The following is a 14,123-nucleotide window of genomic DNA, read 5'->3' on the forward strand; positions in this document are numbered from 1 at the left end:
CTACATTGAGGTCCAAAGGGTCCAAAATTAAACTTAGTTTGATTTTGACAAAAATTGAATTCTTGGGGTTCTTTGATTTGCTGAATCTAAACATGTGTTTAGATTTTTGATTATGGGCCCAGTTTTCAAGTTGGTCCAAGATAGGGTCCAGTATTTAAACTTTGTTTGATTTCAACAAAAATTGAATATATGGGGTTCTTTGATATGCTGAATCTAAACATGTATTTAGATTTTTGATTATGGGCCCAGTTTTCAAGTTGGTCCAAATTGGGGTCCAAAATTGAACTTTTTTTGATTTCAACAAAAATTGAATATATGAGGTTCTTTGATATGCTGAATCTAACCATGTATTTAGATTTTTTATTTGTAGGCCCCGCTATCAAATTGGTTCATATTGAGGTCAAAAGGGTCCAAAATTAAACTTTGTTTGATTTCATCAAAAATTGAATTCTTGGGGTTCTTTGATATGCCAAATCTAACCGTGTTTTTAGATTTTTAATTTGGGTCCCGTTTTTTAAATTGGTCTTCATTGAGGTCCAAAGGGTCCAAAATTAAACTTAGTTTGATTTTAACAAAAATTGAATTCTTGGGGTTCTTTGATATGCTGAATCTAAACATGTGTTTAGATTTTTGATTATGGGCCCAGTTTTCAAGTTGGTCCAAGTTGGGGTCCAAAATTAAACTTTTTTTGATTTCAACAAAAATTGAATATATGGGGTTCTTTGATATGCTGAATCTAACCATGAATTTAGATTTTTTATTTGTGGGCCCCGCTATCAAATTGGTTCATATTGAGGTCAAAAGGGTCCAAAATTAAACTTTGTTTGATTTCATCAAAAATTGAATTATTGGGGTTCTTTGATATTCCAAATCTAACCGTGTATTTAGATTTTTAATTTTAAGTCCCGTTTTTTAAATTGGTCTACATTAAGGTCCAAAGGGTCCAAAATTAAACTTAGTTTGATTTTAGCAAAAATTGAATTCTTGGGGTTCTTTGATATGCTGAATCTAAACATGTGTTTAGATTTTTGATTATGGGCCCAGTTTTCAAGTTTGTCCAAGTTGGGGTCCAAAATTAAACTTTGTTTGATTTTAACAAAAATTGAATATATGGGGTTCTTTGATATGCTGAATCTAACCATGTATTTTGATTTTGGACATTGGACCATAATAGGTAAATTAAAAAAATTCAAGTTCTTAGACCACATTCTTTCTGTGTCAGAAACCTATGCTGTGTCAAATATTTAATAACAATCCAAATTCAGAGCTGTATCAAGCTTGAATGTTGTGTCCATACTTGCCCCAACTGTTCAGGGTTCGACCTCTGCGGTCGTATCAAGCTGCGCCCCAGCGAAGCATTTTATTTAAATTGGAGTTATCTTCCTTTGTCCATGATTATAGTTGAATCAAATACAATCAATGCTTTATACAATGCAATGTTTAAATTTGACTTCCATAGATAAAACACAGATTAAGTTGAATTTGGGTAGTGTCACTTTAACCATTATTGAGTTATGCCCCTTTATAAATCGAAAGATTGCAAAATTTTTAGTTTCCATTCTGTAACTTAAGTTTGCCCCAACCAAACATAATGAAACCTATACACAATATTCATTACCACAAAACTAAGATCAAGTTCAAATTTTTTGTTTCCGTTTTCTAACTTTAGTTTGTCATGTCCCTTTATAAACATACAAATTGCTGAATTTTTCGTTTCCGTTCTCTTACTTTAGTTTGTCTCAACCAAATAATATAAAACTTATACACAACCTTTCTAGAGTTATGCGTGTTTACAAATAGAAAAATTGCTGAATTTTTAGTTTCTGTTCTTTACTTAAGTTAGCCTCAACCAAATGTTATGAGACTTACACACAATGCTTATTACCACAAAACTCAGATCAAGTTCAAATTTGGGTAGCGTCACTTTTAACGTTCTTCAGTTATGTCCCTTTATAACTATATGATATGCATAGCGGGGGCATCATCTGTGTCCACTATCCACATCTATTTTAAAATATTTTACATGTTTTATTCCTACCAGGTACTTATTAATTCATTATAACTGCATATAAAGATGATATAGCTATGATAATTTGAAAATCTGAGATCTATTATTGGGGGGGGGGTGACACGGTCAGTTTGCCCTGGTAGGAGGTTCAACTCCTCAGTTGTTAACGGCTAAGACGACAATGATGTTGACCCTCTTCATGCTGCCCGATAGACACATGTGTCCATATATTTATTTTTTGCAATCAATTATTCATTACCACATCTCTTTTAAATAAAAGACCAAAGATTTATCTATAGTTTAATCTTTTTCCGAGGATTCAATAGGTCTCCAACGTTACATCATCAGGGCATGAAGTCATGTATCAAATGATGTCTAAGTTCAACATATGACGTCCAGTTGCCGTATTTTCTGGCTTGATACGAAATGTAACCACATTAAAAAAGCGCCAGCAAGAGGGCTAAGTAGCAGTTTGTTAGTGCAGGACCATCTAGTTTTGAGGGGAGGGGAGGCTGGCAAATTTGGGAATATTTATTTCAAACATAAAGGTGGCCAGATTATTTAAGTTCACTCAGACCAGGCCAGAAAATTTATTTTCTGCTCATCCCCAAATTGACTCAAAATCTGCCCCTCTTCGCCACCCATCAGCTTTCAACTTTTCACCCCTAAAGTAATTTTCTTTTGTGATACAGATCACCTTTTTATAGGATACAAATACAACTTCAAAGATCTTCAATCAAACAAATAGAGCAGTCAAAATGAAGTCTCAAATAGATATATTCTAATACCGTTATATGAAAATATAATACCATTACAATGGAAGATGGGTCCAAAAAAAGAGGGGTGTTATCCAAAATGATAAAATTTCTGGCAAGCGTTGCTTGTAAATTTTTTGTTTGGAAAATTTCATATACAAAATTACATTTATACAGGTCAAACGTTACTGTGTATCCCTCAAAACAACCATTGATAATACTTCTTTGCTGATTTTCTGTTGATATCGGATATCTTTTTAAATGATAACAAAAATGTATTTGGGGCCAGAATATTTATTTTCATGTGTGATCAGGCAAGATTATTTATCTTACCATGAATGGGGGCCAGAATATTTATTTCTAAAATCTACCAGGCCCCCACCTCAGAATCAAATGGTTGTCAACTTATATATCATGAATCTGATTTTGTTAAAATATATGATAAACAGATCAATACATGATAAAATTTGTATCGCATGCTGTATCACCACTCAATTAATTTCAGCCCTCTGGGCATTCAGCCCTCAGGACTGATATTGGTTTCTCGTGGTGATACAGAATGAAATACGGATTTTGCCATGTATTATTCTATATATAACATAGCTGGACTAGCTATGACAATTTGAAAATCTTGAGTTTTCCATTGTAGGGGATTCAATTTTCCATGGCTGATTAAAAAATACAAAATATTTTCTTACATGTTTTTTTTTATTCCTACCAAGTACTTATTACTGCATTATAACTACATAGTATAGCTGGAATAGCTATGACAATTTAAAAATCTGAGGTCTATATTATAAGGCTGAATGAATTCAGTATAAAATGTGATAATGAAATCTTGTCTGTTGAATAACTTGACATCTTTGATAGGCTGAATGATTTCAGTATAAAATGTGATAATGAAATCTTGTCTGTTGAATAACTTGACATCTTTGATAGGCTGAATGAATTCAGTATAAAATGTGATAATGAAATCTTGTCTGTTGAATAACTTGACATCTTTGATAGGCTGAATGAATTCAGTATAAAATGTGATAATGAAATCTTGTCTGTTGAATAACTTGACATCTTTGATAGGCTGAATGAATTCAGTATAAAATGTAATAATGAAATCTTGTCTGTTGAATAACTTGACATCTTTGATAGGCTGAATGAATTCAGTATAAAATGTGATAATGAAATCTTGTCTGTTGAATAACTTGACATCTTTGATAGGTTGAATGAATTCAGTATAAAATGTTTAATGAAATCTTGTCTGTTGAATAACTTGACATCTTTGATAGGCTAAATGAATTCAGTATAAAATGTGATAATGAAATCTTGTCTGTTGAATAACTTGACATCTTTGATAGGCTGAATGAATTCAGTATAAAATGTTTAATGAAATCTTGTCTGTTGAATAACTTGACATCTTTGATAGGCTGAATGAATTCAGTATAAAATGTTTAATGAAATCTTGTCTGTTGAATAACTTGACATCTTTGATAGGCTGAATGAATTCAGTATAAAATGTTTAATGAAATCTTGTCTGTTGAATAACTTGACATCTTTGATAAGCTGAATGAATTCAGTATAAAATGTGATAATGAAATCTTGTCTGTTGAATAACTTGACATCTTTGATAGGCTGAATGAATTCAGTATAAAATGTGATAATGAAATCTTGTCTGTTGAATAACTTGACATCTTTGATAGGCTGAATGAATTCAGTATAAAATGTGATAATGAAATCTTGTCTGTTGAATAACTTGACATCTTTGATAGGCTGAATGAATTCAGTATAAAATGTTAAATGAAATCTTGTCTGTTGAATAACTTGACATCTTTGATAGGCTGAATGAATTCAGTATAAAATGTGATAATGAAATCTTGTCTGTTGAATAACTTGACATCTTTGATAGGCTGAATGAATTCAGTATGAAATGTGATAATGAAATCTTGTCTGTTGAATAACTTGACATCTTTGATAGGCTGAATGAATTCAGTATAAAATGTTTAATGAAATCTTGTCTGTTGAATAACTTGACATCTTTGATAGGCTGAATGAATTCAGTATAAAATGTGATAATGAAATCTTGTCTGTTGAATAACTTGACATCTTTGATAGGCTGAATGAATTCAGTATAAAATGTGATAATGAAATCTTGTCTGTTGAATAACTTGACATCTTTGATAGGCTGAATGAATTCAGTATAAAATGTTTAATGAAATCTTGTCTGTTGAATAACTTGACATCTTTGATAGGCTGAATGAATTGGATATAAAATGTGATAATGAAATCTTGTCTGTTGAATAACTTGACATCTTTGATAGGCTGAATGAATTCAGTATAAAATATTTAATGAAATCTTGTCTGTTGAATAACTTGACATCTTTGATAGGCTGAATGAATTCAGTATAAAATGTGATAATGAAATCTTGTCTGTTGAATAACTTGACATCTTTGATAGGCTGAATGAATTCAGTATAAAATGTAATAATGAAATCTTGTCTGTTGAATAACTTGACATCTTTGATAGGCTGAATGAATTCAGTATAAAATGTAATAATGAAATCTTGTCTGTTGAATAACTTTACATCTTTGATAGACTGAATGAATTCAGTATAAAATGTGATAATGTTTAATGAAATCTTGTCTGTTGAATAATTTAACTTGACATCTTTGATATGCTGAATGAATTCAGTCAATAATGGGAAGCCTTGATGTTGCACTGGTTGAATTAATATCATTCATATTAACTTAGGACACTAGCACAGTCTTGTAGCTTTACTTGTATCATCCATCATCAGCAAAGCTATATCAGTTGTCTGGGAAAAAATAGATTCTTTTTTTGTTCAAGCAAGGAGATGTCATTTAAGTCATTGTTATTATAAAGATTGCTTACAATCCTTGATGACAGCTGTGCCGTTTGTATACATGATGTAAAGTCATTTAGATGGAGATAACAAAGGCATCTCAGAACATGTGCAAAATATACAGGAGGACCAAGATCAGGAAAAGATGAGTTAATCAAGAGTAGTTGTTGAATTAAATATAAATCTTTTGGAAAAAGTGATGAATTTGAACATATAAACCTAACCCATCTGACTGTTATTAATTTCATTGCTGTGAAACAGTTGCCTTGATCCATGAAATTTAACACAGATTTTTGGTTTTGATATAACTGGATGTCTTTGACTGGATCAAGTTCTTTATCATCAGTGCATTTGCTTAAAGCATAATATATAATATCTAATGATATCAAGTAATTTCTATGATTATAGAAGAATGAAGCTAACATCATCCATCCTGATATTGCATCTGATTGTGTTCCTATAACCAGATGACCGAGGTCACGTTTGTACTTGTAGTACTTCTGTTTGTTGTTTGATCTGAGTTGGTTTTGTGACTTTTGTGGTACAATCTGGTGTGCCCTGACCAGATGTATTGTAAATATATCTCGGGAAAGAACAGTTTTAGAATGATGTAGCAAGTTATATAGCAGGCTATGATACTTAGAAAGTATAGTCCATTGTCGTGTTTCAGATATTATTCTAAAATTTCCTTTCATTGATTCGACTTCACAAGTTAGTCCTTTATAATCATTCAGAGTTTGTGAATATTTAAAACACTGAATTCCTTGTTTATATAAATTAATCAGGATTCCAATCAATTTGTCTTTGTTTGTAGTATTGAATCTTGAATAAAACAAGTTATTGTCAGGAATGAAATAATGTAATAATGTTTCATATTCAACACAGTACAGTAGTCTCTTTAAACAAGCCATGAAGCATGGTATGATATTGTCTGGTCTCCATATTGATGGGTCTGATTCTTCTGATATCCAAAACATTAAAGTCTTTAGAAAGTAGGAACACAGTAAACCTTTCAAATCCTCACATTTATCCACAATTTCTTTGAGCAAGATTTTCAATAAAGCATAGCATAAAAACTGGGTATGCCTGAAAGAAAATATGAGAAATTTTTCAGCTACCGAAAACGAAATTCTCCACTGGAGATTTTCATTGCAGGATCCTTTCAAGCCAATTGGAACAAATAATACACCACATGAGGTTATTTTTGAAATAATGTCCACTGGTGGCCATGTTTTACGTGGTCTGTATATCCATGATTTGGCTTGAGATATCCAGTGGTCACATTTTAGGCAGTATGCAACATCATATAGATCATTTTCGTCTAATAAACAAGGCCCATGAAATTTGTTAATTAATGCTAATGATATACCTGAATACATATTCATACAAGACATTTTGTATAGTTCATTTGAAAGTAGACTTCCCTGAGAGTTATCTTCTACCATTTGTTTGAGTTCAGTATCTTCCTCATAAATATTATTGAAAAGACGTAGTAGCGTGAAACAGGGTGAAGTATCTTCTGTATCCATAATCAAAGGAATGTTATCATGATTGAAACTAACCTCTCTATATGTCTATCCGACTCATAAACTTTAAATCTAGGATCAACAAACATCATATCAAAATCACTGCCACTTAGATTAAGTCCTTCACCTTTACTACCACTAGTTATACAGGCCATCGTTCCAATGTCACTTATTACGTAAGTTAATCTCCTGACTTTTACATTCTCCTCAGATCCAATCTTTTGACAGAGGTACTTGTAGTAATTAACTGATAGTTTTTTATCTGTGGACATTTTTAATCTGAAATAGAAAAGTTTACTGACATTTAAACTCTTTTTTTACTTATGAACAAATAGGAGTATTCTTCAGTAAGACACCAACCTAGCAATACACCAAGAACCAAGACCTACAAGAGGTCTTTTATTGTTAGTTCTCTGAGTTGGTTTTTTAAATACAACGTCCAACCTGGAAGTTAAAGATAAGATGAACTTTCAAATGTAATTTTTTCAATCTACCAAATTGCCAATATATCTGAAACCAAATATTTACCCCTTATAGTTTACTTAGTCCCTTAAGTGATGAAAAATAAAATAACAAAAATACCGAACTACTAGAAAATTTTAAACTGAAAGTTCCCAAGCAAATGGCATAATCAAAAGCTCAAACACATCAAAAGAATAGATAACAACTGTCATATTCCTGACTTTGTACAGGCATTTTCCTATGTAGAAAATGGTGGATTAAACCTGCATGGTTTTTATAACTAGCTTAAAGCCTCTCTTAATGTTGAATAACTTAAACTGACAATACCTGTGAACCAAAGGGATGGGCTGGAGGCTTTGAAGATTTTGTTTATCATTTTCCCCTTGAATTACTGGTAAACTTGATTATCAATCTGGGTAATTATGTTTACCAGATTAACCATTCAGGCTTCATGTAGCCTTTATCAGTTTATAAACACAAAATTTAATGTAGGACAAAGATATTGGAGAAACACAATTCTCCTTTTGTTCCCATACAAATTTTTCTCAACTTTCCTGTACTGAGTTGTTGAAATATTTTTTTCCTATTTTCCCATTTTATATTTCCATATACAGATATCATTGCATGCACTAATTATTGCGATATTTTAAGAATGGTCATATAAAATGCAAGATTAATTTTTGCGATTTCAGGAAAAGCTACATACAGATATATGCATCAAATGTCAGAATGCGAGTTCTTACTATTGCAATACTTGCCTAGTCGCATTATTCGCTTTATAAAAAACCTCGCAATAATTTCTGAACTTACAGTATTTTTTTTAAATTTTCATTATATACAATTCACAGAATCATTTTTTGCAACCCTTTCATTTGTTCTTTGTTCCAATTTCTGTATATATGAGAAACTAGCCCTGAAAAAATTCATCCTTTTGCTTTTAGACAACAAAGTAATATGTATTTCCCTTAAGTTTGTTATATATATAGAAATAAGGAGATGTGGTATGATTGCCAATGAGACATCTATCCACCAGACACCAAATGAAATGGATGTAAGTAATTATAAATGTTTATCTTTACAAATTCCTCTTTTATAGATGGACTGTTCCTGTATGGAACTAGCCCTGGAGGGAGAGAGGCTATGTAAGGCTGGAGACTGTCAGACAGGGGTCCAGTTTTTCGAAGCAGCTGTCCAGGCAGGGACAGATGATTTGAAAACTCTCAGTGCCATATACAGTCAGCTTGGCAATGCTTATTTCTACCTCCAGGAGTATGGCAAGGCACTGGATTATCACAAATTAGATCTCACTTTGGCCAGGTAAGTCAGGAGTATGGCAAGGCACTGGATTACCACAAATTAGATCTCACTTTAGCCAGGTAAGCGAAGGTGAAAAGTTTATTTTGTAGGAGAAGATGAATTTGAGAAGAGTTTCAGACAAATGGACAACGGTCATCAAGTGAGGACAATAGCTCACACTAACCCTGTAGACCTTGTGACTAGAAATAGTAATATTACACTTATAAGAGAATTTTAGGGAACACAAGGAAACTTTAAGGTCCTGTATCAAGCCAAATTGTCATTTATGTACCAGTAAGTTCAAAACCTTACATTATGCATGCAACAATCAATGAACCAATGAAAACTTGTCAAGAAATGTGCAGATAAAAACAATGACAAGTGTATAATATGTTAGATACATCTTACAATGTAGGCACATTAGAGAGTGTATAATTTGGTAGATACGTCGTACAATTTACGTAGGCACATTTAGGTGATTGAACTACACATATCCTTGTCCCATTTCTGTGATCATATTTGATTAGAATTGAAAAGATTGATCACATTAAGTCTGTCAAATGAGGATATTTAAATCTTTTTGAGTAACCTGTGATGCTTAAAGAGTTTTCTGAAAATAAGCCCTTGTAAGGGTACATATTGTTAAAAATGGATGGCCTAAAGATAATAGATATAGGAAGATGTGGTATGAGTGCCAATGAGACAACTCTCCATCCAAGTTACAATTTATAAAAGTAAACCATTATAGGTCAAGGTAACATTTATATTTAGAAATCACCAACATAATTATTTAGTAAATGGTTCTTCAGCAAAAAATACTCAGTTTTCCATAAAAAGTATGTCATTTTAAATATGCATGTTAGAAGTATGCAATCAAACCATAAAAAGAGAAAGCAAGAAGAAAGAAAAGAAGATAGCTAGAAAAAAAAAGTAATTTTGAATCTTTAGATGTGATTCTGCCATGATTAGTGTTGTTCTATAATTTATATCAGATAATAATAGTTGAAAAATGGAAAAAGTTAGATAATTTTGAAAATGTTATGCTAAAGACCCAATTTTTATGCCCCTACCGTCACCAGGAAGGGCATTAAGTTTGAAAATAAATAAAATCATTGTCTGTCTATACAGACGTCTCACAATTTGTTTTTATTCTCTAACTTTAGTTTGCCTTAACCAAATGTTATGAAACTTATACACAATTTTATACTACAAATCACACAGATCAAGTTCGATTTTGGGTGGCGTCACTTGTACGGTCTGGAGTGATGCCTTTATATTGTTATATGCAATCCAGGCATCATGTGTGGACACATTCCCATTTATTAGTCCCCTACTGACGAAGTCCAAGGGGACTTTAGGTTTCCACTCTGTCTGTCTGTCTGTCCTTCTATCTGTCCATCCGTCAGTCCAACAAATCAGTTTTCCAGACTTTTTTTTCTAAATGCTTGAAGATATTGATTTGATATGTGGTGTATTGTTTTATCATGACAAGTTACAGGTCAAGTTCAATTTTCACGGTTTTAGCTTTTCTCCCTGTTCAGTTAAAGCCCTTTCCCTAGAATTTAATTTTTGATGAAATTCTTATTCATTACTAGATTTCTGTTCAAAGAGAAATAACTCATTTTTTAAAAGAATTGTTGAAGACATTGTATTAAGATAAATGACATTTTGGATTTCCTTTAGTTAATTGTTTGAAGAATTTAGTGGTAGGTTTGTTTGTTATTTTATGTAGTTTACACCATGACAAGTTATAGATCAAGTCAAAATTTCATTCCATTTCAATGAATTTTTAACTGGTAGGGGACTATGTATTGCCATACAATACTCACAGAATGCTTGTTTATTTTGAATCAACTGAAGGGCTCTTTATTTTTAGAACCTTAGGAGATATGATTGGTGAGGCCAAAGCCAGTGGCAATTTAGGCAACACGCTCAAAGTTCTACAAAAGTTTGATGAAGCTATCGCCTGCTGCAACAGGCACTTAGAAATATCCAGACAGCTTTCAGATAAGGTAAGCCTAATGAAGACATCACTTGCTATAACAGACATGTAATAACTTAAAAATGATCATTCTCATGCAATGTTTTAGTATCAATCGATCTGATTGGATGACAATTATCAATCAATTCTCATTCAAAGTTAAAAAGGCGAAAATTCTTGATGTGTGATTTTTGTCAGGCTGCATTGGGAAAGCAAGACACAGCCTAGTTTCTGACATCGGCTTCACGTTAAAGTTTATTTACACATCAATAACTTTGTCAAACCTTCATGGAATTTCATTAGATTTGGAAGGAAGCTTGTTTACAACCAAAATACTAAATCCATAGAAAATTTTGGTGTTTTTTTGGAATTAACTGATAAATGGACTTTGAATTTTTATACGCCCGTTTACGGGACGTATTATGGTATACCGTTGTCTGTCTGTCCGTCCGTCTGGCTGTACGTCGTCAACATGTCGGACATTAACTCAAAAACGCTTTAACCAATTTGCATAAAACCTTGTGAATTGTTTATATCTATTGACGTGAGCTCCCTTTTGATTTTTATATATTTTAGATTTTACATTTCCGAGTTACAGGGTTTTATTCATTAAAAAAAGGGAGATTTTCCAGTTTTCAGACAAAAAATCAAAAATGCTTTCAGCAGTTCTTATGAAACTTTGCTGAATTGTTTATATCTATTGATGTAAGCTCTGTTTAGAATTTTATAAGTTTTACATTTTACATTTCTGAGTTATGGGGTTTTATTCATTAAAAAAGGGGGGATTTTCCAGTTTTTGGACAATAACTCAAAAATGCTGTCAGAAATTCTCATGAAACTTTGGTGAATTACTATATCTATTGATGTAAGCTCCCTTTACATTTTCATAAATTTTTGATATGACATTGAGAATTAATTGAACTTTAATTGTTTATAGTCTGACAACAGATTTACTAAGTATTGCGCAACAGCACAGTGTATTGCACAACAGCAAGAAATCTTTAATTGAATATAAATTCAATTCATATAACCAATTTCAAGTTCTTTGACTACATTTATTCAGAAACCTATAATATGTTAAATATTTAATACAATCCAAATTCAGACCTGTATCAAGCTTGAATATTGTGTCCATTTTTGTCCCAACTGTTCAGGGTTGGACCTTTGTGGGCGTATCCAGCTGCGCTCAGCGAAGCAGTTTATTTTTTATAGTTTTAACATTCAGATTCGGTCTGTGGTTTAAGTTTTTTAGTCATCAATAACTTTGTCCAACATCAGGGGATTTTATGAAATTTGGACAGAAGCTTTTATATGACCAAAAGACTGTAAGCAACTTGGCTGGTGATACAGCCATGGAGTAACAGTTAACTAGCAGCAGGAATGGTGAAAATCTCATTATGTCTATAAAAAGGAGAAACAATGGCTTTGTTTAATCAAAGGAATGTTAATTTCTTTACAGGTAGGACAAGCGAGGGCTTTGTATAACCTTGGTAATGTTTATCTTATTACAGATAGGACAAGCGAGGGCTTTGTATAACCTTGGTAATGTTTATCTTATTACAGATAGGACAAGCGAGGGCTTTGTATAACCTTGGTAATGTTTATCTTATTACAGATAGGACAAGCGAGGGCTTTGTATAACCTTGGTAATGTTTATCTTATTACAGATAGGACAAGCGAGGGCTTTGTATAACCTTGGTAATGTTTATCTTATTACAGATAGGACAAGCGAGGGCTTTGTATAACCTTGGTAATGTTTATCTTATTACAGATAGGACAAGCGAGGGCTTTGTATAACCTTGGTAATGTTTATCTTATTACAGATAGGACAAGCGAGGGCTTTGTATAACCTTGGTAATGTTTATCTTATTACAGATAGGACAAGTGAGGGCTTTGTATAACTTTGGTAATGTTTATCTTATTACAGATAGGACAAGTGAGGGCTTTGTATAACCTTGGTAATGTTTATCTTATTACAGATAGGACAAGTGAGGGCTTTGTATAACCTTGGTAATGTTTATCTTATTACAGATAGGAGAAGGAAGGGCTTTGTATAACCTTGGTAATGTTTATCTTATTACAGATAGGACAAGTGAGGGCTTTGTATAACCTTGGTAATGTTTATCTTATTACAGATAGAAGCGAGGGCTTTGTATAACCTTGGTAATGTTTATCTATCTTATTACAGATAGGAGAAGCGAGGGCTTTGTATAACCTTGGTAATGTTTATCTTATTACAGGTAGGAGAAGCGAGGGCTTTGTATAACCTTGGTAATGTTTATCATGCAAAAGGCAAACATATGGGGAAGTGTGGAGACCAAGATCCAGGGGAATTCCCTCTAGAGGTCAAGGAAGCCTTACAAAAAGCTGCTGAATATTATGAGTAAATGAATTTTGACTTTTATTTTTTTCTCAATTGTGACCATAGACATGTGTAGGATTCTAACCTAGATGTGACCCAGTAAACTAATTCTATTATACAAATCAAGTAGTCATTTACTGTGCTTATACAAATAGCTTTGACCCTTCAGAATACAAATATGGTAAATTAGATCTACAGTAGTTTACCCATGTTCAAATCTCGTAAATCAATTAGGAAGAGACAAATCATTGTTACAAAAACATAAAATGAGGGAATCGCAAGACCAGTTGCATTGACAGGTTAAGCATCCTGCTATACATCCATCACCCACATGCCAACTCACACTAAGACAAAATGTCATAATTGGAAATTGAACACAATCGGTAAAATTAGATGCAGTTACAGAATTGAATGCATTCTTGGTAATATTTCAAAAGCGTACACCAAAACATTATGATTGGCTAACAACGTACTAAACAATGATATTCAACCAATGATGTGATGTTATTTTTATGCCTCATTTATGGGCATTATGTTTTTTTTCGGTCTGTACGTCTGTTCGTGCGTCCCTTCGTCCGTTTGTTCGTCCGTCCGTCCGTCTGTCTCTCTTCAGGTTAAAGTTTTTAGTCAAGGTATTTTTTGATGAAGTTGATGTCCAATCAACTTGAAACTTAGTACACATGTTCCCTATGATATGATCATTCTAATTTTAATGCCAAATTAGAGTTTTAACTAAATTTATCTCTAATTAAGATATTGATATTTTTATTTATTTTTTTCTTACATGTTTTCCGTTTACTTTCAAAACTATTGCCTTAAAGAGAAAAACAGCTAAATTAGCCTTACTTTCAGATCTAGTCACTTATATCTAGATATTA

General features: G+C 32.4%; 1 protein-coding gene across 2 annotated transcripts in view; it reads left to right on the top strand.

Annotated features, from left to right (window-relative positions):
* LOC127729439 (G-protein-signaling modulator 2-like) overlaps nucleotides 1-14,123 on the top strand; it is a 94,074-nt gene that overhangs the window by 59,156 nt on the left and 20,795 nt on the right. For both annotated transcript variants that reach the window (XM_052237270.1, XM_052237269.1), the window contains 3 exons: nucleotides 8,703-8,923; nucleotides 10,779-10,914; nucleotides 13,124-13,266. In XM_052237270.1, the coding sequence (XP_052093230.1) occupies nucleotides 8,703-8,923; nucleotides 10,779-10,914; nucleotides 13,124-13,266 (500 nt within the window). The remainder of the gene's footprint in view (nucleotides 1-8,702; nucleotides 8,924-10,778; nucleotides 10,915-13,123; nucleotides 13,267-14,123) is intronic.

The sequence above is a fragment of the Mytilus californianus genome, unplaced genomic scaffold (genome assembly GCF_021869535.1).
Source record: "Mytilus californianus isolate M0D057914Y unplaced genomic scaffold, xbMytCali1.0.p SCAF_2, whole genome shotgun sequence".
Taxonomy (NCBI): Eukaryota; Metazoa; Mollusca; class Bivalvia; order Mytilida; family Mytilidae; genus Mytilus; species Mytilus californianus.